The sequence below is a fragment of the Aquarana catesbeiana genome, linkage group LG01 (genome assembly GCF_042186555.1).
Source record: "Aquarana catesbeiana isolate 2022-GZ linkage group LG01, ASM4218655v1, whole genome shotgun sequence".
NCBI classification, from domain to species: domain Eukaryota; kingdom Metazoa; phylum Chordata; class Amphibia; order Anura; family Ranidae; genus Aquarana; species Aquarana catesbeiana.
The window spans coordinates 469949791-469971915 of record NC_133324.1 but is presented as its reverse complement, the minus strand read 5'-3'; the positions used below and the strand labels follow the sequence as shown (position 1 = coordinate 469971915).

At 42.6% G+C, this 22125-nt stretch overlaps 2 protein-coding genes across 6 annotated transcripts in view; one reads left to right on the top strand and one right to left on the bottom strand.

Annotated features, from left to right (window-relative positions):
* The first annotated feature begins 2448 nt into the window (after positions 1-2448).
* On the top strand, positions 2449-16738 carry EXOSC3 (exosome component 3). Of its 2 annotated transcripts, none has more exons than XM_073591227.1 (4): positions 2449-2751; positions 6608-6757; positions 12412-12563; positions 16437-16738. In XM_073591227.1, the coding sequence occupies exons 1-4, from the start codon at positions 2506-2508 to the stop codon at positions 16642-16644; spliced, it is 756 nt and encodes a 251-aa protein (XP_073447328.1). In that variant the 5' UTR covers positions 2449-2505; the 3' UTR covers positions 16645-16738. The 2 variants fall into 2 exon arrangements, with proteins under 2 accessions (XP_073447328.1, XP_073447329.1); XM_073591228.1 differs by lacking the exon at positions 16437-16738 and adding an exon at positions 14127-14214.
* Positions 16739-18566: 1828 nt separating this feature from the next.
* The window catches only part of TRMT10B (tRNA methyltransferase 10B), a 31828-nt gene continuing 28269 nt past the window's right edge, over positions 18567-22125 (bottom strand). For all 4 annotated transcript variants that reach the window (XM_073591224.1, XM_073591223.1, XM_073591225.1 and 1 more), the window contains 2 exons: positions 21276-21399; positions 18567-18694 (listed from right to left, as the gene is read on the bottom strand). In XM_073591224.1, coding sequence (XP_073447325.1) covers positions 18585-18694; positions 21276-21399 — 234 coding nt within the window. In that variant the 3' untranslated portion in view covers positions 18567-18584. The remainder of the gene's footprint in view (positions 18695-21275; positions 21400-22125) is intronic.

Genomic DNA, 22125 nt, shown 5'->3' with positions numbered 1-22125 from the left:
CTTGTTGACGCCTCTCCAAATGTAGCATTTATGGTTGTGGCCAAAAAGCTAAATTTTGGTCTCATCACTCCAAATGACTTTGTGCCAGAAGGTTTGAGGCTTGGCTTGCCCCTTCTCGACCGCGCTATGGCCGAATGATGGCAACAGCGCGGCTACACTTTGCCAGGAGTCCGTTATATGATGTCCTCCCGTGCTCACGCTGCATGCGGTGCGCATCGACAGTGATCTGTGATCGATGCGTCCTTTGGACTCATTACCAAGTGATCAGCTGTGTCCAATCACAGCTGATGACGGATGTACACAAGATTTGTCGGTTATTGACAATCCTCCCCTCACGCTGACAGCGCCTGAGGAGAGCCGAAAACTGGCAAATCCCCCAGAGGACATCTGCACTGACAATCAGGGCACTAATCAGCAGTGTCCTACTGATCAGTGCAGCCCAGTGCTGCCAATCAGTGCCCACCAGTGGTGCCAGTCAGTGCCAATCAGTGTGGCCTATCAGTGCCACCTATCAATGCAGCCTCATCAGCGAAGCCTTACCAGTGCCATCTATCAGTGCAACCTATCAGTGCCCATCAATGCAGCCTATCAGTGCCCATCAGTGCAGCCTAACAATGCTCATCAGTGCATCCTTACAGAGATAGGGTTGCCACCTCATCCCTTTAAACCCGAACACATATGAATTACACATGTTCTGAGGCTTATTTTATTGCACATAAGGCACCAAGTGAGCTTAATTACCACCTTAATCAGCCACAGAACCTGTGTAATCAATATGTGTTCGGGTTTAAAGGGATGAGGTGGCAACTCTATACAGAGCCCATCAGTGCAGCCTCATCAGCGCACATCAGTGAAAAATTACTTATTTACAAACTTTTATAACAGAAACAAAGAAAAACTTTTTTTTTCAAAATGTTTGGTCTTTTTTTGTTTGTTTAGCAAAAAATAAACAACCCAGTAGTGATTAAATACCACAAAATAATAGCTGTCTCAAAAAAAATGATACAAATTTAGTTTGAGTACAGTGTTGAATCATGGCGCAATTGTCAGTCAAAGTGCGGCAGCGCTGAAAATTGGCCTGGGAACGAGGTGGAAAGTGCCCTGTATTAACCACTCCCGGACCGCCCGCTGTCGTTATACGTCTGTACTTTGAAGAGAAATATTGTTTTTATGGCTGCAGCTAGCTGCCATAACCCTGGTATCCTCTTCTTCAGCGGGCGGTCCTCTTCAAGATAAAAGTGGTCTCTGCGGCTAGGTCGCTGCAAGATCACTTTTATCGGCGGTGGCAGAGGGGCCCCTGCCGCTTACCGGAGTCGTTGGTAGCACGGAGGCGATCGGATCCTTTCCCTAGCCTGACATAGAGACAATGAGGGGCAGATGGCCCCACCCGTCTCCATATCATTGCAGGGCGGAAGTGATGTCAAAACGTCACTTCTCCCCATAGCTCTTAAAGGGCCATTTTTTTTTTTTGTATTTTTTTAAATGACATTTTTTTAAATTGCATTTTAGTGTAAATATGAGATCTAAGGTCTTTTTGACCCCAGATCTTATATTTAAGAGGTCCTGTCATGCTTTTTTTTTCTATTACAAGGGATGTTTACATTCCTTGTAATAGGAATAAAAGTGACACATAATTTTTTTTAAAGAACAGTGTAAAAATTTTTTAAAAAAAGGTAAAATAAATAAGAAAAAAAATAAAATTTTTTAAACGCGCCCTGTCCCGCCAAGCTCACGTGCAGAAGCGAATGCATACGTGAGTAGCGCCCGCATATGAAAACAGTGTTCAAACCACACATGTGAGGTATCGCCGCGATCGGTAAAGTGAGAGCAATAATTCTAGCCCTAGACCTCCTCTGTAACTCAAAACATGCAACCTGTAGAATTTATTAAGCGTCGCCTATGGAGATTTTTAAGGGTAAAAGTTTGTCGCCATTCCACGAGCGAGCGCAATTTTGAAGCGTGACATGTTGGGTATCACTTTACTCGGCGTAACATTATCTTTCACAATATAATGGCTTATTTTGTAATTTAAAAAAAGTGTATTTTTTCCAAAAAAAGTGCGCTTGTAAGACCGCTGCGCAAATACAGTGTGACAGAAAGTATTGCAATGATCGCCATTTTAGTCTCTAGACTGTTAGAAAAAAAAAGGATAATGTTTGGGGGTGCTAAGTAATTTTCTAGCAAAAAAAAATGTTTTTAACTTGTAAAGAACAAATCTCAGAAAGAGGCTTGGTCCTTAAGTGGTTAAAGCATATAATGTGGGTGAATTGGTCACATTTTTGTAAAAAGATTTACTGTGCCTTTAAATCAAAGGAAAAAAAAACTATAATCCTGCAGACAACATAAAAGGACACATGAGCCCGAGCTCCATAGACAGTTCTTTACTTCCGCCAGCCCTGTGAGCCCACGTGGTTCCTGTCTCCTGTACACAATGGCACCACGTGATTCCAATCCCCACCCGCCCGCTCTTACCATTTCCGGGTCGTCTCCTCCTCTACCCCTAGCATGGCTTCCCTGGCAGTCAGGGATGCGGTGGGTCAGGTGGTGTTACCTGGAGATGTGCTCGTTCTGCCGGCACAGACAGGGGACGGCTCGCTTTCTCTGACATCTTCGTCTCCTTCCTCCGGTCGGGAGCGGGTTGTGTGCGGACCGGGGCTCGCTCGGCATGGAGACAACCTGCAGGTCACTAAGTGCGGAGTGATGAAGCATAGGGATCCGGCGGTGTACTGGGTGGACTCCCAGCAGAAGAGGGTGAGGGCTGCTCTGTGTGCTTATGTCTACTATGAAGAGATCTAATAACGATACTGTGTGCAGCCAATCAGCGTTTAGCTTTTATTCATGCTGTGTATGACTTGAAAACGAAACCAGGTTTGTGATTGGTCGCTGTAGAAAAAGAGAGCCTGTACTGTTTATATATTCTTGGCTAGTTTAGACTTTGGGGAGGGGGGGGGGATAAAACCTGGAAGTCTAGCCAAGTTTCTACAGCCCCACCAACTCCTTCCTCTTAAAGCGGAGTTCCACCCATTTAAAAGTCAGCAGCTACAAAAAGTGTAGCTGCTGACTATTAATAATCAGACACTCACCTGTCCCACAGTCCAGCGATGTGGACGTATGAAGCCCCGCTCCTTTCCCCCTCCTCTCCACTGTGCCAGCATTCTAACTGTGGGTGCCCAGCTGTGGCTTCACAGCCGGGGTGTGCACTGTGCATGTGTGAGCCATGCTGTGAATGGCCGGGCAATCTTCTGGGACTTGTGATGTGTCCCAGAAGATGGGAGGGAGGGGGGAGAGGTGACCCTCCTTCCAGAGGAAGTGGGAGCCTCCCCAAATATGGCATGTCAGAGGGTCTCCGGCACTTAACCACTTAAGGACTAGCCTCGTTTTGAGATTTTGGTGTTTAAAAGTTTTTTTTTTTTTTTTTTTTTTTTTTGCTAGAAAATTACTTAGCACCCCCCCAAACATTATATATTGTTTTCTTTTTCTAACACCCTAGAGAATAAAATGGCGGTCATTGCAATACTTTTTTTTTTTCACACCGTATTTGCGCAGCGGTCTTACTTGGGAAAAGATTCACTTTTTTTAATAATAAAAAAAAAAAAAAGACAACAGTAAAGTTAACCCATATTTTTTTTTTTTTTTTTTTTTTTTTTTTTTTTTTTATATTGTGAAAGATAATGTTACGCCAAGTAAATTGATACCCACCATGTCACGCTTCAAAATTGCGCCCGCTCGTGGAATGGCGTCAAACTTTCACCCTTAAAAAATCTCCATAGGCGACGTTTAAAAAATTCTACAGGTTACATGTTTTGAGTTAGAGGAGGTCTAGGGCTAGAATTATTGCTCTCGCTCTACCGGTCACGGCGATACCTCACGTGTGGTTTGACCACAGTTTTCATATGCGGTCGCTTTCAAGTGACTGGAGCCACGGTGGTGGGGCATGTACAGGGTTAAAGCGGGCGGTAATACATCACCTCATCACTGTCTATCAAGTCTTTGAAAAGCAATCCATCACAGATCACTTTGCTGAGAGGTGACACTAGCAGCTACATGTGTAACCACTTGTCTACCATGATGTTTGCTACCTTGGTAGACAAGTGGTTACATTAAGCTCACAGTTGTTGCTGATACCGGTTATAAGAGCCGGCAAAGGCCTTTCAAATAAAAGTGATTGGGCTGTTCTAGAGCCACCCGATCCCTGTTATGGAGCATCCATTATTACACAGAAGCTATTGCAACCATTCCAGCATGATCTGGTTTAGAATAGTTGCATTGGTGGCAGGGGAGACATTTAGGGGTCTAATTGACCCCTAATGTCTCTATGAAGAGGACCTGTCATCTGATCATATTATGACATAGGGGAATATTAAGTCCCTATGTGATAGTAGTAAAGTAACAAAAAATAAGAGTGTAGAAAAAAGAATTGTAAAAAATTAAGAATAAAGGATACATTCATCATATTTGGGGTATAACATCTTACAATACAGCACCCCAAACCCCTGTTGTGACAGCAAGCAGGGGATCTTCTCCCCACACCCACTGTCACAATTTAAAAATAAAACCCACACGGCCATGTCATTACTTCAGAGTTCTGTGAATGAACAAACTACAGTAAAAAAAAAAAAAGTATTTGATCACCTGCTGATTTTGTACGTTTGCTCACTGACCATTTATCAGTCTATAATTTTATTGGTAGGTTTATTTTAACAGAGACAGATTAACATCAAAAATATCCAGAAAAACGCATTTCAAAAAAGGCACATTGATTTGCATTTTAATGAAGTATTTGATCCCCTATCAATCAGCAAGATTTCTGGCTCCCAGGTGTCTTTAATACAGGTAACGAGCTGAGATTAGGAGCACTCTCCAAGGCTGGGTTCACATCGGTGCGCTGTGCGAGATCGCATGTTCGCAGTGCAAATCGCATGCAATGTCTGGGCTGCGATTTCAGCCATACCAGATAGTATGGCTGAATTTGCATCTCATTCGGACCGAACTCGCACAGGACCCTTTTTTTGGACCGCACCAGATTCGAATCGCATGGGTGTTCGGCCTGCTCCCAAAAAGATGGACCTTTTTAAAACTTTTTTTTTTTTTGCATTGATCCATGTCTCCTGGGGCAGGACCCAGGCCCCCAAACGTTTTTTTTTTTTTTTTTTTTTTTTTTATGACAATACCATGCATATAAGCCTTTAAAATTACCACTTTTGATTTCTCCCACAGACTTTTAAAGGGTGTTCCGCAGCTTTCGAATTTGCCACGAACACCCCAAATTGTTCGCTATTCGGCAAACAGGCGAAAACAATCGGGCTAATCTCCACCTCATCCTGTCGAAGAACATTTTAGCATTTTCTCAATGAGTACTGAGAAAATGGGAAGTCTTCCCTGAATGGCGCCCATGCAGAGCGGACAACTTCCTTTTTGTTCTCCAGCTTCCATGGGGATACTGGAGATATGGCATGTAAGCTGGACCAATGTAAAAATTGCCATACCTAAACTTAGTGTTACTAAACCCACTACAGTACAATCCGTCTGTATATGCAGTAAAGCATGATCATTATACTCGCTGTGGAACCTGAGGGGTTAAAGTGGGAGTCCAGCGACCAATCCCTTTTTTTTTTTTTTTTTTTTTTAAGGTCATTGAAACACTTTGCTAATCCCAAAACAATACTCACAGTTTGGGTGTAATATTTCCGCCTCTGTCTGTTTTCGTACTGAAGAATAACTTAAAAAATGTGATGCTGGCTGTTTCCATCTTGCTTGTGGGCATGTGAAGCCCACAAGCATTGATTTCCTGGATGCGTTGAATGCTGTTCATTCACAGCTTGTTCACACGCATGATCATTGTTCCCGCACTGAATCTTGGGAAGCCTGACACTAAGCTCCCAGGAGACAGTGCGGTGCCGGGGAAAGGCAATAAACACGCCTACTCCCATGGGAGGAGAGACAGGAAGTGCCACAATAAAGTACAATATAAAGGTTATTACAGTGATATAAAAAATTTTCGTGCGGCATTTGAACATCTTTGCAATTAACTGAAGGGGGTAAGATTAAGTTAAAAATTTGAGTGGAACCCCGCTTTAATCATCTGCATTGTATAAAAAGGCTGTTTTGATCTCTCTGATCCTCCTCCCTCCTTTCACTGTCTCAAAAAAAAAAAAAAAAACCTTGATATTTACAGAGCCAGTGGGTGGGCTGCACATGCTCAGTTTGGTGTGTATTGTTAGAGTTTTGTGTTAAAAAAAAAAAAAAAAAAAAAAAAAAAGGGGTGCATGTGATCAGCACTGTCCAGGCAGTAAGGAAACTCCTCCTACAAGGTTTACTAGGGACTGATAGAAATCACAAGACTGCTATATACTGCTGCTGAGAAAGGGTATTTATCAGTTTATATTTACTAAAATAATTGCATTTTTTTTTTTCTGTGTACTGTGGGAGACCAGGTGTAGTGAATGCGCACTGGTTTAGTAACACTTTTTAAGCTTTGATCTCCTCCCTGCCAAGTGTTGTGAAATTCAGAGAGTCGGTTGCACTGTAGCACCTGAAGCATATGTGTAGTAATGCTATCTAAAAAAAAATCTTTTGTGATCACTTATTGTCATTTTTCCTATTCTAGTATGTGCCTGTTAAAGGGGACCATGTGATTGGAATTGTCACCATGAAGGCTGGGGATATTTTTAAGCTTGATGTTGGTGGAAGTGATCAAGCTTCTTTATCATTTTTGGCCTTTGAAGGTGCAACTAAGAAAAACAGACCCAATGTAAAGGTAGGTGTTACTTGCTTACTGCATGTTTCTGCAACAATACCTTCGTGCAGATTAAAAATTCTGGCATAACATACCGTATATACTCGAGTATAAGTCGTTCCGAGTATAAGACGAGGGTGAGAAATGCAGCAGCTACTGCAAGTGGAAAAAGAGGGTCAACAATGCCCATCTGCAGCTGTATACCTCCCTGTGTCCTGTCCATATGTGTCTATGTACCTGTATGCGTGCATCCTACCTGTGTCCTGTGCATCCTCCATGCGCCGCTCTGCACCGATCAGCGTGTAGTATTCGGCGGCCATTCACTGTTCAAAAGCCATGCCGCCTCCTCATCCAAAAAACTCCATTTCCCAGCAGTCAGCCTATCACGGACATTCTCTCATCCTCATACCACGGACGAGGATGAGAGAATGTCTGTGATAGGCTGTACACTGACTGCCTATCACAGACGAGGAGGTGCGGCCGAGTCTATGCAGCACACGCTGGCCACCGTCTGCCTGCATGACACGCTGATCATGTAGGCAGACGGCGGTGACTCGTGTATAAGGCTAGGTTCACACTGCTGCGAATTTTATTGCGAATTTGAGCCGCTGCGATCGCTCAAATTCGCAAGTCATTTTAATAACATTGTTTTCCATGAGTGCTGTTCACATCAATGCGTTGCGAATTTAACCTGCGTAAAAAAAGGGTCCTGTCCGAGTTTGATCTGTGTGCAATGCGAATTCAGCTCCATAGATTGCAAAATTTGCAGTAGAATCGCAAGAACACACAAAGAATTCGCAATGCAAATTTGCAACGCAATCGGATCAAAATCGCGCTAAATTCGCACTGCAGCAGTGTGAACCTAGCCTAAGTCGAAGGGGGCACTTTCAGCCCCAAAAAAGGGGCTGGAAAATTCGACTTCTACACGAGTATATACTGTACATATAAAATATTATTATATATTTTTTGTGTTTTTAGAACTCCAATTTAAGGGGGTTGTAAACCCTCTTCTTTTTTTTTTTTTTTTTCACCTTTAATGCGTCTTATGCATTAAGGTGAAAACTTCTGTCACTGATCAGCAACCCAGTGGGGGGCAGGGCCGAGTCCAGCATTCTGTGTCTATGGACGCAAATGCTGGACTCGGGGCCACCCTGTGCAAAACGAATTGCACAGTGGAGGTAAGTATGATATGTATGTTATTTTAGAAAAAAAAAAAAAGAGGGTTTAGTGACCCTTTAACCACTTGATGACCAATGACATACCGGTGGACTTCAAATAACTACCTGCTGGATTGCTTGTACAAGCGTCAGAAATGGGAGGTCCCCTCGCCGCCTTCTGCGGCTTTCTCTGGCTCTTCTGTCCCTCCAGGACACCCAATCCACCAGCCGGTGCTTCTGTTAGCTGATTATAGAAGCAAACTGAGACCAGAATGGCTCTGATCGCCCCTATGATATAGGAAACTGGAAGCGATGAGCATACATTATGTCCGTTTTCCCAGGATGTAGACAGCGTCATTCTTAAAAATGAAAAGAATCTGATCACACCGACCTTGGTGTGTTCAAATGCCTTTAAGGGCAGAGGAGAGATCTGAAGTCTAATAGACCCCCAGATCTCTTCATCACTGCCTATTGCTATCACTGGGTGATATATATATATATATATATATATATATATATATATATATATATATATATATATATATATATATATATATATATATATATATATATATAAATATTTTTTTTTTTAATTTTTAAAGCACCCCCTTTCCCCCACACAAAGGCGAACGAAACGCCAATCGTTCCACATGTGATTTATCACTACGAGTGTCAGTTCATGGGCAGCGGTTCTAGCACCAGACCTCCTGTGTAAATCCAAAGTAGTAACCTGTAAAGCAGTGGTCATCAACCCTGTCCCCAGGGCCCACTAACAGGCCAGGTTTGCAGGATAACTGAAATACATCACAGGTGATATCATTTTGCTGCTCAGTGATTGCAGTATTCTAGTCTGCATCTCCCCAAGGTAATACCTAAAACCTGGCCTGTTCGTGGGCCCTGAGGATAGGGTTGATGACCACTGCTGTAAAGGCTTTTAAAGCGTCACCTATGTACAGTACAATTTGACACCTGTCCCCAAGCGTGCGCAATTTTAAAACATGACATGTTTGGCATCTATTTCTCTGCATAACATCATCTTATATATTTTACCATACAATTTGGGTGATGTGTGTTTTGTGCCTTAAAATTAAAAAAAGTGTTAGCGTTTGCAAAACCGTTGTGCAAATATCGTGTTACATAAATTTCATCACCCACCAATTTATTTTCTAGGGCCTCTGCTTTAAAAATGTATACAATGTTTGGGGATTCTAAGTAATTTTGTAAAAAATACTTTTTTTTAACATATAAACAAAAAGTGGCAGAAACGGCCTGTTCATTTTAACAGAATAGCAACAAAGATACCAATGGGAAAATAAAGCGAGTAAACACCTAGCAAGGATGCTAAAAAAAAGAAATTAACTATATTGAAAAAATCCAAAAAAGGAACGGGGAAATGGTATACACTACTAATGAGATTGCGAAAGTGTTTAGGAATTACTACAGAACCCTTTACTCCGGGATACAGCGGGAAACAGAGAAAACCAAAGAATTTTTAAAAAACGCTAGACTGCCTCTACTGTCAGTAAACGATAGGTCCAATTTGGACGAACCATCACAGAGGAGGAAATCCTTAGAGCATTAAAAGATTCTGCCCCGGGCAAGAGCCCGGGACCAGACGGGTTTACGATCTACTATTTCAAAAAATATAAGGAGATTTTAGTACCGAAGCTCTGCCAGTATATGAATGGGTTAGGGGTGAACTTTGAAATGGGAAGGGAGGCACTATCTGCATCAATAATGGTTATTTTGAAGGAGGGGAAGGACAGCACGCTCTGCTCAAACTACCGGCCAATAGCCTTATTAGATGCAGATACTAAATTCTATGCAAATGTATTGGCAACTAGGCTGAGGGAATTGATGACCTACCTGGTCCATCCGGATCAGGTTGGATTGATACCAGGAAGAGAAGAGAGGGACAACAGTGTCAGAACACTGCTCCTCCTACAGGCCATTAAACTGAGCGGGTCCCCAGGTCTACTCCTGTCGATAGATGCCGAAAAAGCATTCGACAGGGTAGACTGGGGACTCGTGATAAAAACGTTGGAAGTTATGGGCGTTGGTCTCAGAATGATCCAATGGATTGAAGTGCTCTATAATCACCTGTCCGCCTCAGTAAAGGTGAACGGGGTATCCTCTTCCCCGTTTGTAATGGAAAATGGAACTAGGCAGGGGTGCCCGTTGTCGCCACTCTGGTTTGTGTTGACACTGGAACCCCTGCTGGCTTCAATCCGAAATAACCCAGATATCAATGGGATTAGGATGGGAGAAGAAGAGCATAAATTGGCAGCGTATGCCGATGACGTGCTGTTCTATATTTCAAATCCAAGGATCACGATTCCAAACTTGCTGGGGACATTGAAACATAATGGAGAAATTTCAATACTCAAAATAAACCTTAGCAAGTCTGAAATCTTGAACATAAATATTAGCAGACAGGAAGAAATGAAACTACAAGAAGAATTTCATTTTCCATGGAGAAAGGAAATAAAATACTTGGGAGTCAGTTTGACTGACTCATTAAGGAAAATACACCTAATAAATTATATCTCTTTGCTAGATGAAATCAAGCAGGAAATAAAAAAAAAAAAAATATCAACACAACCTCTCTCTCCTGGATGGGGCGTATTAATATGGTCAAGATGGTGCTGGAGCTGAAAATTCTATATAAGTTTCAAATGCTGCCTTTATCACTTCCTCAAACATATTTTAAAACTTTAAAAAGCTTAAGCTCGAAGTTTATATGGCATAATAAAAAAAAGAGAATTGCAGCCGTGGTGCTAGAAAGGGTGAAAAAACAAGGGGGGCCTAGCTGTCCCGGACTTTAAAGATTATTTAAAAAAAACAAAAAAAAAAAAAAGGCCTGTGGTTAGCCAGGGATGTTTCACACAAATGATAGGGGTACTGATGATGTGATTCTTTCAATGGTAACGCCTCCAGCAATGCATTTTCCGCAAGACTGTAAATTTGAGGTCTTGTACACGTTGGGCAGAGAGAGGAGAGCTGTGCATATTTGCAGCCTACCACAAAACACATAAAAAAAAAAGTTCAAAAAGCATCATCTTTGCCCCCAAAATTTTGCCTGTATTGATGCAGCCTGCTATGCCAGTCAGTTATTGGATGTTACACACCCATCCATATCTATCTAGCTTGGCAGTTGATTGTATTGGGACATCTTTTGTTCAATCTGTGGCCATAGTAAAGCGTTAGTTCTGATCAATCTGGACCAATCCAACTAAATAGTTTGGATTGGAGTCCTTGCTTTCAGAAGGTACATCTTGGCATACTATGCCTATTGCCTGAAACTTGTTTGTTTGTTTTTTTTTTCCCTTATATAGGCACCAAAGATTGCGAATACCTTTTTGAGTGAAAGAAGACTTGGTCATCATTTTACTTATAGAAATACATCTGCCAACTCGGGTCACAGAATGGCATGCCTCCAGTCTTAACATGGACATTGATTGGCTTAAGCTGGATACACACAATACGACTATTGTTAGATTTCCTTAAGGCCTCTTTCACACGGGGCAGATCAGTCATGATCCGCCCCGTGAACACACGCTGGCTCAGCGGGGATCGCTCCGCCGATCCCCGCTGAGCAGGAAGATGACAGGTGCATCGCTGCACGCTGTGCAGCGACGGACCTGTCAGAGCGCCGCTCTCCCCTATGGGGGGATCGGATGATGACGGTCCGTAGTGTCCGTCGTCATCCGATCCGATCCGAAAACGGAGGGAAAAGTAGGTTTTTCCTCCGTTACACTTTTCGGATCGGAGCGGGGTCGGATGTCAGCGGACATGTCACCGCTGACATCCGACGCTCCATAGGGATGACTGTATGTCCGTTTTTCATCCGAAAACGGATGGATGAAAAACGGACATACGGATCATCCGTGTGAAAGAGGCCTTAGATTTTCCTTCTATGTAGTACAAGGGCCTGCCTGATTGCATACAAATTGAAAGTGTTTAGGTTTGACCTCATATTATATGGTTTTGGTAAATCCAAAAGAAAAAAAAAATCAAAAGAAAATTCAAATTGTACAGTGTGTATCCAGCTTTAGTTAGATGGCTGGATCAGTTCCTAATGTTTATCATCACCCCAATTACATGTGGTAATCTACCCCCCTTTTTTTTCTTTCTTTCTTTCTTTCTTTCTTTCTTTCTTTCTTTCTTTCTTTCTTTCTTTCTTTCTTTCTTTCTTTCTTTCTTTCTTTCTTTCTTTCTTTCTTTCTTTCTTTCTTTCTTTCTTTCTTTCTTTCTTTCTTTCTTTCTTTCTTTCTTTCTTTCTTTCTTTCTTTCTTTCTTTCTTTCTTTCTTTCTTTCTTTCTTTCTTTCATAACCATGTCTAGCAGGAATACCTGGGAACTTTGGCAAGAGATGCTATAGTAGATACTCTGTAGATAGCCAGAAAACAGTTTTTGGTAGTCTTGACGCTATAAATGTTGTTAACAGGATGCATAACTACAGTAGAATTTTTGCACACCTCCAAAATTTAAATCTAATCTTGTTTATACTTATTGGAAGGTTGGAGATGTCGTTTATGGACAGTTCATCGTGGCAAATAAAGACATGGAACCAGAGGTCGCATGTATTGACAGTTCTGGAAAAGCGAATGGGAAGGGTGTCATTGGACAAGATGGCTTTATGTTTAAAGTAACCTTAGGACTAGTAAGAAAGTAAGAACTTCTTTTAACTTTCTGTGGCTAAATCCTAATATTTATCCACTGGTTTGTGTTGAAAAGACAGATGCTAACCTTTGGTCCACTTTGTGATCCAGCATAGCCTGAGCGTTTCTCATGTTCCCCCTCAGTCCAGTAGTCACCACATTTCTCTCATGACAGGTTTTCACTTTAAAATGATTTTAAAAGAGAAGTATGTGTTTGGGGTTTTTCCTCCATTATACTTGGGTGGATGGAGCATCGGTCCAATGCTGCATCTGTCCCCCGGCGCCTTTGCACTGAGAACCGAGCGATCGAATTTTGCAGATGGCTCAGTTCTTGCAACTCCCCGAGCAGAGAGCTCCTGACTGTCATTCAGAAGCTCTCAGCTCTGCTCCTCCACGCTGTATGTATGTATGTTTTTCCTTTCCCGAACGCTGTTGCTATATATCAGGCCCTCCCCTCTATAAATATACATTAAAGATAGTTTCTGCTGTGAGCTTCGTTCTCCTGGCCTGTTGAATGGCATTGGCTGTTCCGTGGGAGGGGCGGGAGGTTTTTCACATAAATAAACATGCATGTTGTCGTGACAACCACTCTGTTAGCTGGGAGGAGTTACTTCACTCGGTCTTCCTTATATGGCCACGAGTGACATCAGGACCATGCGAGTGTTGTACAGCAAACACAGCATGACATGATGAGGATACGGAGTTCGCTCTGACACATCCCCCCCCCCCCCCCCCCCCAATCCATATCACTCCTTTTGGGAGGCTATCCATTCATCCAGGCGAGGAGACATCCACTTTGCTGTACTCTGATCCATGTTTGTGAGTGTAACCCTTTTAACTTGAATCTGCTTTTTTTGCCAATAAGCAGTCTTACACTAGGGCAGCCTTGCGCTCTCTTCTCTTTGTACATTTCAGTTGGGATGAGTGGCAGTGCTGGGGGGAATTCTGATCAGCCAACTTGGGTGCTCTTGTTCAAGGTCATCTGCTGATCTGAGAACTGTAGTGGAGACTTTTAATGGCAACTATAATTACAGATCATGTTACTCGCTCTGTGTGACACCTATGCTGAAATCAGGAGCTAGGGTCTCCTCCAGCCCCTCCCACTTCACATTCCTCACCAGTCAGCTGACTTCTAGTTTCTGCCCCCCAGCCATGCGTGAACTGAATGGGTGGCTGCAAAGAGGCTGAGTGGGCGGCCACAGGCTCCAGGGACACCCCTGCTGGGCAACCGCAAAAAGGCTGGGAGAGCGATGTGGGCTTCAGAACAGCCTAGGATACGGTGACCCCGGGCAAATCATCATTTGACCCCAGATTGAGAACCACTGCACTAGAGGCTGATCAGCTGACAGTTTTAAGATATACTGCTAAAGGGGGGGGGGAAGCAACAGGAATGACAGACTGTGCTAAGGAAAGACAAAATTACAAGAATATAGTGTCTTATCAGATTCTCTCTCCTTTCTCCCTCATTGGCAGCCTGTGAACTGCAGCACTGTAAAGCTTCTGTCAGCCTCCCTCTCTAGCTAAGCCAGGACAATCAGAGCTGGAAATGTATATTTCCCTTCTCCTCTTCCAGGACAGTTTACTTGAGAGATGATTGGCTCTGCCCTCTACAAGAAACAAACCAGAAAGATATTTACAGAAAGTAATATTCTTGTTTTTGAGACTACGGAGACCGGGAGAGTTTCCAATATGTAAGTGACTGCTCTAGGATTAACCACTTCCCGACCGCCGCACGTATATATATGCGTCCAAAGTTTGAACGGGGATATCGTTGTTATGGCAGCAGCTAGCTGCCATAACCCCGGTATCCCCGTTTTCGTGCGGCGGCCGGCTTTCAGATAAAAGTGGTCCCTGCGGCGGATTCGCCGCGAGATCACTTTTATCGGTGGCGGGAGAGGGCCCCCCCCCCCCCTCCGCGATCCGGTGCCCTCTGCCGCTTACCGGAGCCGCCGGTAGCGGCGGAGGCGATCGCGTCCTTCTGCCTGGTGTGTCTGGAGACAAGTGAGGCCAAGATGGCGCTCACTCGTCTCCAAGATACTGCTGGGCGGAAGCGACATCAAAACGTCACTTCTGTCCACGCCTCTTAAAGGCATATTTTTTTCAAATGTCATTTTTCTAAATTACTTTTTTTTTTTTTTTTTTTTTTTTTATAGCATTTTAGTGTAAATATGAGATCTGAGGTCTTTTTGACCCCAGATCTCATATTTAAGAGGTCCTGCCATGCTTTTTTCTATTACAAGGGATGTTTACATTCCTTGTAATAGGAATAAAAGTGACACAATTTTTTTTTTTTTTTTAAACAGTGTAAAAATAAATAAAATATTTTAAAATAAATAATAAAAATAAAAAAAAAAAAATTTTAAAACCCCCCTGTCCCGACGAGCTAGCGCGCAGAAGCGAACGCATACGCGAGTAGCGCCCGCATATGAAAACGGTGGTCAAACCACACATGTGAGGTATCACAGCGACCGGTAGAGCGAGAGCAATAATTCTAGCCCTAGACCTCCTCTGTAGCGCAAAATATGCAACCTGTAGAATTTTTTAAACGTCGCCTATGGAGATTTTTGAGGGTAAAAGTTTGACGCCATTCCACGAGCGGGCGCAATTTTCAAGCATGACATGTTGGGTATCAATTTACTTGGCGTAACATATTTCACAATATAAAAAAAAATTGGGATAACTTTACTGTTTTATTTTTTTATTCAAAAAAGTGAATTTTTTCCAAAAAAAGTGCGCTTATAAGACCACTGCGCAAATACGGTGCAAAAAAAAGTATTGCAATGACCGCCATTGTATTCTCTAGGGTGTTAGAAGAAAAACCATATATAATGTTTGGGGGTTCTAAGTAATTTTCTAGCAGAAAAACCTGTTTTAAACATGTAAACACCTAAAATCCAAAACGAGGCTAGTCCTTAAGTGGTTAAACAAAATGGTGTCATCCAAAAAAAAAAAAAAAAAAAAAACAGGAGCAATGCTGAAGGTGCTTTACAGCACACACTAATATTGGTAGCATAATTAATGTGGAATGTATCTTCTTTTGGTGAAGAACAAAAGCTATCAGACTGTTATGGGTATAGTTCCACTTTAACCACTTCAGCCCCGGAAGGATTTACCCCCTTCCTGACCAGAGCGTTTTTTGCGATTCGGCACTGCGTCGCTTTAATTGACAATTGCGCGGTTGTGCGACATGGCCCTGAAACACTAATTTTTTTTTTTCCCACAAATAGAGCTTTCTTTTGGTGGTATTTGATCATCTCTGCAATTTTTATTTTTTGCGCCATAAACAAAATAAGAGCGACAATTTTGAAAAAAAGCATTATTTTTTACAATTTGCTATAATAATTATCCCCAAAAAATATATAAAAAAATTTATTTTTTTTCCTCAGTTTAGGCCGATACATATTCTTCTACATATTTTTGGTAAAAAAAAAAATCGCAATAAGCGTTTGATTTGTTTGCGCAAAAGTTATAGCGTTTACAAAATAGGGGATAATTTTTATGGCATTTTTATTAATTTTTTTTTTTTTTTACTAGTAATGGCGGCGATCAATGACAGGGAGCAGAGATCGAGTGACACTTGTCACTAGGCAGAACGGGGAGATGCTGTTTACAACGGCATCTCCCCGTTCGTCCTCTGCGTGAGGCGATCGAGTCCGCGGGACCCGCGACCCGACTCATGGAGATTGCGGCAGGCGCGCGCACACGCCGGCAAATTCAAAGTAATGTACGGGTACGTTACTTTGCGCAGCCGTGCCATTCTGCCGACGTAAAAGTACAGGAGCCGGTCGGGAACCGGTTAAGGTAAATGTTTTACTTTTTGGAATCCCTTTAAACATGGCTAAAATGAAAAGGTACTTACTTTGTTTTCTATTTTTTCTTTTAGGCTTTTAACACCCCAGAATGACATTGTCCAGGAATTGATGAATGTATTTCCATTTGAAATGGTCATTGGAATGAATGGAAGAATATGGATTAAGGCTAAAACTATTCAACAAACTTTAATTGTAGCCAACTTACTGGAAGCCTGTGAATTTTTGACTGCTGCCCAGAGGAAGCAGGTTTTTGCAACGTTCTCAGACAGCATGTATTGATCATCCATCCAGATGTAAATGAACCACAAAGGATTTGTTTTATGGTATTGAGATACAAATTTTATTTTTTAATTAAAAAAAATTTGATTACATAGCATGGTGGGTTGTGTGGTTTTTTTTTTTTTTTTTTTTTTTTTTTGTGACTGTAACATTATGACGGACAATTTTGACACATTTTTGGGACCATTGGCATTAATGCAGCGATCAGTGCGATTAAAAATTCATGGATTACTGTAAAAATGTCACTGGCAGTGAAGGGGTTAATGTGTGTCCTAGGAAGTGTTCTAACTGAAGGGGGATGTGGACTGTGCAGGGAAACTCTGTATGGCGGCTGATCGGCATATGGTTAATAAGGATGAGCTCCGGCGTGTTCCACAGCCCACGTGTAGAGCCCGCCAGGAAGTCGGCGCTGCGCTAATCACAGGCAGTGAGACATTTCCCAATCTCTGCAGCTGCGCATCGGGAAATGTCTCACTGCCTGTGATTAGTGCAGCGCCGACTTCCTGGCGGGCTCTGCACAAGGGCTGTGCGAACATGCCGGAGCTCATCCTTGGTGGTTAAGTATCGGCTATATCTTGTACTCCAAAAAAAAAATCCATCTTGGTTCATGTGCAGTTTGAAAGAACACTACTTTTCTTTGTTCTGTACAGGGGTTTATGGATTGCCAGTGGTCAGAAGACTGCTGAAAAATGTGGGCATGACTTTTGGGGGAAGTCAGAAATGACCAAGTTAGAAATGGTACCCAGCTTTCCATTATAATATGCTAAAACCTAAAGAGATAAACATGCAGAGGCCAGCTGGTGAATGGCTGTATAGACAGTGGCGAATAGCGGCGGCCACCGGCGACCTGTCATAGTGAATAGGTCCGGTGGCCACAGCAGGGACCTCCTGATTCCTGCCTCTACAATTCACTATGTCCTCAATCGCCAGTGTAAATGTAGCCTAACTATAACTCCAAGAAAAGCCCTTGTATTACTATATCAACAAAAAAGGAGGCACTTGGTAACCAAAGCTGGGGTTCCCAGCAATAAAACAATGGGTTTAATTAGGCATGTATGATAAACTATTAAGCGTAGAAATGCTACCGTAAGTCATTGTCCAACTAAGAATAGTCCATTCAATAAAATCACAATGAGTTGCTAGGAGAAGGTCCCGATCACCACTATATACACCGCGTGTGATTAGTTGCAGTGGACTACCTCTTAAGGCCCATACACACGATCAGACTTTTTGACAACAAACATGCAAATTAGCTGTTTTAAGGCAACATCCGACCGTGTGTACACTCCATCGGACAAACTTTTTCGGGTTTTCATCAGACTTTTGTTGGCTGTGCAAACAGACAAACTTTCCGGCAACAAAAGTCCGATGGAGCAAAGTCCAATTGTGTGTACACAAACCATCAGACTTTTGTACAAACTACAAACACGCGTGCTCAGAACCAATGCAAAAGATCAGACAACAATACAGAAGTTGACCAAAGGGTGGCGCCGGAGAATTGAACATCCTCTTATTGAAGTGTCATCAGTACGTTGAAACGTCACTACGTTCGTGTTTGTTGCCGAAAAAGTCCTGCCGTGTGTATGCTTAATTAGTTTACGGCCAACGCCCTTTGTCCAGAAATCCACGGGAAAGTTTGTACAAAGTCCGATCGTGTGTATGAGGCTTCAGAATCCGTAGTAAGTGCTCCTTCCAATCAAGTGTGTGCTTGCCAGATAAATGTGGCTGGCAAAGCAGCCTAAATACTGCATAATAAATCTTGTATTACTGCCTGTCATCATAGTAGTGTGTGCGTGTGGGGTTTAAAAAAAAAAAAAACATGCAAATGTTTTAGTTGTATGCGACCTTCCCCCCCCCCCCCCACCCATAGATTAAAAAATTCAACTCTATTTTTAAAAAATATATAAAAACAGGTCAATGGATTTAAAGTTTATAACTGTTTATTTTTTTTGTTCATTATGAAGTACAAAGCCTTTTCCTTGGGAAACACCAGCTTTTAATGCGTTTGGCCAGCTTCTAGTTTCATGGTATGTGCATAAGATGTCAAACACTAAAGAAAAGTGTAAACAAAATCATGGTCATTATATATTTAAATTAGGCAAAATCAAAACAGGAGCTTCATTGACCATAAATACAGACTATATATGAAAATGCAAGCTTCACTTATTAGCTAGTCCACCCTTGACAGAAAAAAAAAAAATACTAGTTTAAAGCAATGAAGAGAAAAAAAAAAAAAAGGAAAAACAACATTAAAAATGGTCAGACATGCCTTAAACTTGTTGCCCTTGGCGAGGGTGACAACACTGGGCCTGCTGCTGGGATCCCAGAAAAGCCAAGGATTCCAAATCCATCAAGAATGTGCTCCAATAAGCGGAGTTTTAATTTTTCGCTATAAGGAGAACTGCAGCCTACTACAAACATTTGTTGGTCGTAGGTTGCATTCATCCTGTAAGATAATTTTTGTGATCAACAGCTGGTTGGCTATTGCGGTGCATAGTGAAATACAAAATAAATGGACCGTATTTACAGAGTCTGATGGAAGATTGTGTTTAGTTTGCACTGCCTTATAATTAATTAAATTCTGCACTGGAAAGTAACCGCTGGAGATTCAGTGTTTTTAAATCCAATTGGAAAATAGTAAGCTCCGCTTGTTCGCACCTCCCACTGCCACAATTGGCACTTTTTGGGGAGGTGTGTAAGCGGGTACCTGGTTTTGACAGGTACCCGCTCTCCCACTTCTTGGTAAGATCGCCACATGGCGATCTACGTAATTTACGGCCCCTTCTCTGCCCCCCTGCTGCCTTCTGGGACACAGAGGTCCCAGAGGACAACGGGACCATTCAGAAAGTACAGTGCGACTAGCAGTAGGAAACAAGGTTTCACTTCCCGTTTTCCTTACAGATGCTGACCTCTGCACCCAAAGCTGATTGACGAATGGGCTAGGGGTACCAACACTGCAGGATCCCTGGACAGGTAATTGTCCCTATATTAAAAGTCAGCAGCTACAGTATTTGTAGCTGCTGACTTTTTTTTTTCCTTTTACAGACTGGAACTTCTCTAAGATTTTTTGGCTTTCGCTTAGCAACTTGAAGTTTCAGCTCCCTCCATACATTTTCTATAGGATTAAGGTCTGGAGGTCCATTTAGATGTTTATTGGCAAACTTGAGGAGGGGGACCTTGCAGGATTTCAATCCAAGGTGACATATTGTGTTACCAGCAATATGTTTGGTGACTGGTCCCAACTGCCTTGAGATCCTTCACAAGCTCCTCCCGTGTAGTTCTGGGCTGATCCCTCACTTTTCTCATGATCATCCTTACCCTGTGAGCCAAAATTTTACATGGCGATTGATTATTTTGTATTTCTTCCATTTACAAAGAATCGCTCTCTAATGCCGCGTACACACGACCGGACTTTGACGGACTGAACTCTGAAGGACTTTGACGAAACGGACTTGCCTACACGCGATCACACCAAAGTCCAACTGATTCGAACGTCATAACGTACGACCGGACTAGAATAAGGAAGTTCATAGCCAGTAGCTACCCTTGCGTCGTTTCTCATCCGTCGGACTAGCATACAGACAAACTGATTTTTCGATAGGACTCGAATCCTTCAGAAAGACTTGGTCCATCGGAATTTGACTGACATAAAAGGTCCGATGAAGCCCACACACAATCATAATGTCCAACGGAATCGTTCCGTCTGACCTTTTCTGCCGGAAAGTCCGCTCATGTGTACGCGGCTTAACAGTTGCTCCTTCTCACCAAGCTTCTTGCTGATGGTCTTGTAACCCATTCCAGCCTTGTGCAGGTCTACAATTTTTTGTCCCTGATGTCCTTTGACACTGCTTTGGTCTTGCCCATGATGGTGATGTTTAAGCCCTGGTTCACGCTGACAGCAGGAATGAAAGTTCACCTGAACTCGCACAATTTCATTCCTGCATGTCAGTCCCGACTTCGGTGGAGATATAAGAGGCATCTGTGCGGCTTTCTGCACAGATGTCAATGGAAATCGTACCTCCAACTTGCCAAAAGTAGTACAGAAACTACTTTTGGGAATTGGTGGGGCGTCGCACTGATTCGGATAGTGGCATGCCAAATCGCAACAATGTAAACCAGGGCTGAATGGAAGAGATTCTGTGGACAGGTGTCTTTTATACACATAACGAGTTGTCATTAGAAGCACCCTCTTAAATTGACAGGTCTAATCTGTGTACCACATGACAACATACTGTAGCCAGAATTATTATTGGTTGGTAGGGGATCAAATACCTATTTTACTCACTGAACTGCAACTCAATTTATAACATTTGTTATATCATTTTTTTCTGAATTTTTGGTTGCTATTCTATCCCTATCATTTAAAATACACCTATGATAAAAAAAAATTATAGATCCTAAAATCTGCAGGGGAACAAATAATAATTTTCCCCGCTGTACATCAAGGAGAGTTTACTAAAACAGGAGCTGCCACAATCTGCAGCAGGTGGGCATGGCAGCCAATCCAGTTCCATTTTCAAATATTAACTGAACAAACTAGGCTAGAAGTTGATTGGTTACTATGCACAGCTGCTCCAGCTTTAGTAAATTCTCCCCACTGTATCAATACTAATAGCATAATAAAAACCCACCTTGATTAATGGCCAGTATCTCAGAGTGGAAATTCTTCTCATTTTCTTTCTTAACCATATACTCTTGAATTGGCAGCCGTGCAGTCTGCAGGCCATTTTCTTTAGCTTTGTGATATGTTACTTTCTAAGCCACAAGAATAGAAAAGAAAATAGCGTTAATAATGATTAGTATACTATGTTTAGCAGGTCTGCAAATAGTTTATCAAATACAGAAATATGAACAATTTCTATTAGGGTTGCACTGATACCAGTGCCGATACTAGGCATTCGCACGGGTATCGGTACTCGTGAAAATGTACCGATACCTTCTGGCTCTGTTCTTTCGGGGGGATTTCCACCCGGTGACCCCGCCCCCCTCTGACGCACGGGGACTTCCCTGTGATGTCAGAGGGGGCGGGGTCACCCGGTGGCCCCGCCCTCCGTTATTTAAGAACCGTCAGAAGAGGAGTAGCGTCACACAGCGGGAGCCTCCCATCATGCTGGATGCGGAGTGGCGAAGAAGACGCCGCAGAGGAAGATGCCAGACGAGAACACCAGAAGAAGAACCAGAAGAAGAAGAAGATGGAGGGAGAAACCGAAGGAAGATAGAAGAAGCATTTAAATAAAGGACTTGTCAAAAACTGTCTCTTGTCATTTTTAACACTTTTGACACTTTTTTGTGAAATGGTAGGGGTACTTTTGTACCCCCTTACCATTTCACACAGGGGGGAGGGCCGGGATCTGGGGGTCCCCTTGTTAAAGGGGGCTTCCAGATTCTGATAAGCCCCCCGCCCGCAGACCCCCACAACCACCGGGCAAGGGTTGTGGGGATGAGGTCCTTGTCCCCATCAACATGGGGACAAGGTGTTTT

What these genes read in the sequence shown, in the direction of transcription:
- EXOSC3 (XM_073591227.1), top strand. Translation starts at nt 2,506, where the DNA reads ATGGCTTCCCTGGCAGTCAGGGATGCGGTGGGTCAGGTGGTGTTACCT. An exon ending in TGGACTCCCAGCAGAAGAGG is followed by an intron (nt 2,752 to 6,607) that starts GTGAGGGCTGCT and finishes TTCCTATTCTAG; the next exon opens with TATGTGCCTGTTAAAGGGGA. An exon ending in ACCTTAGGACTAGTAAGAAA is followed by an intron (nt 12,564 to 16,436) that starts GTAAGAACTTCT and finishes TTTTTCTTTTAG; the next exon opens with GCTTTTAACACCCCAGAATG.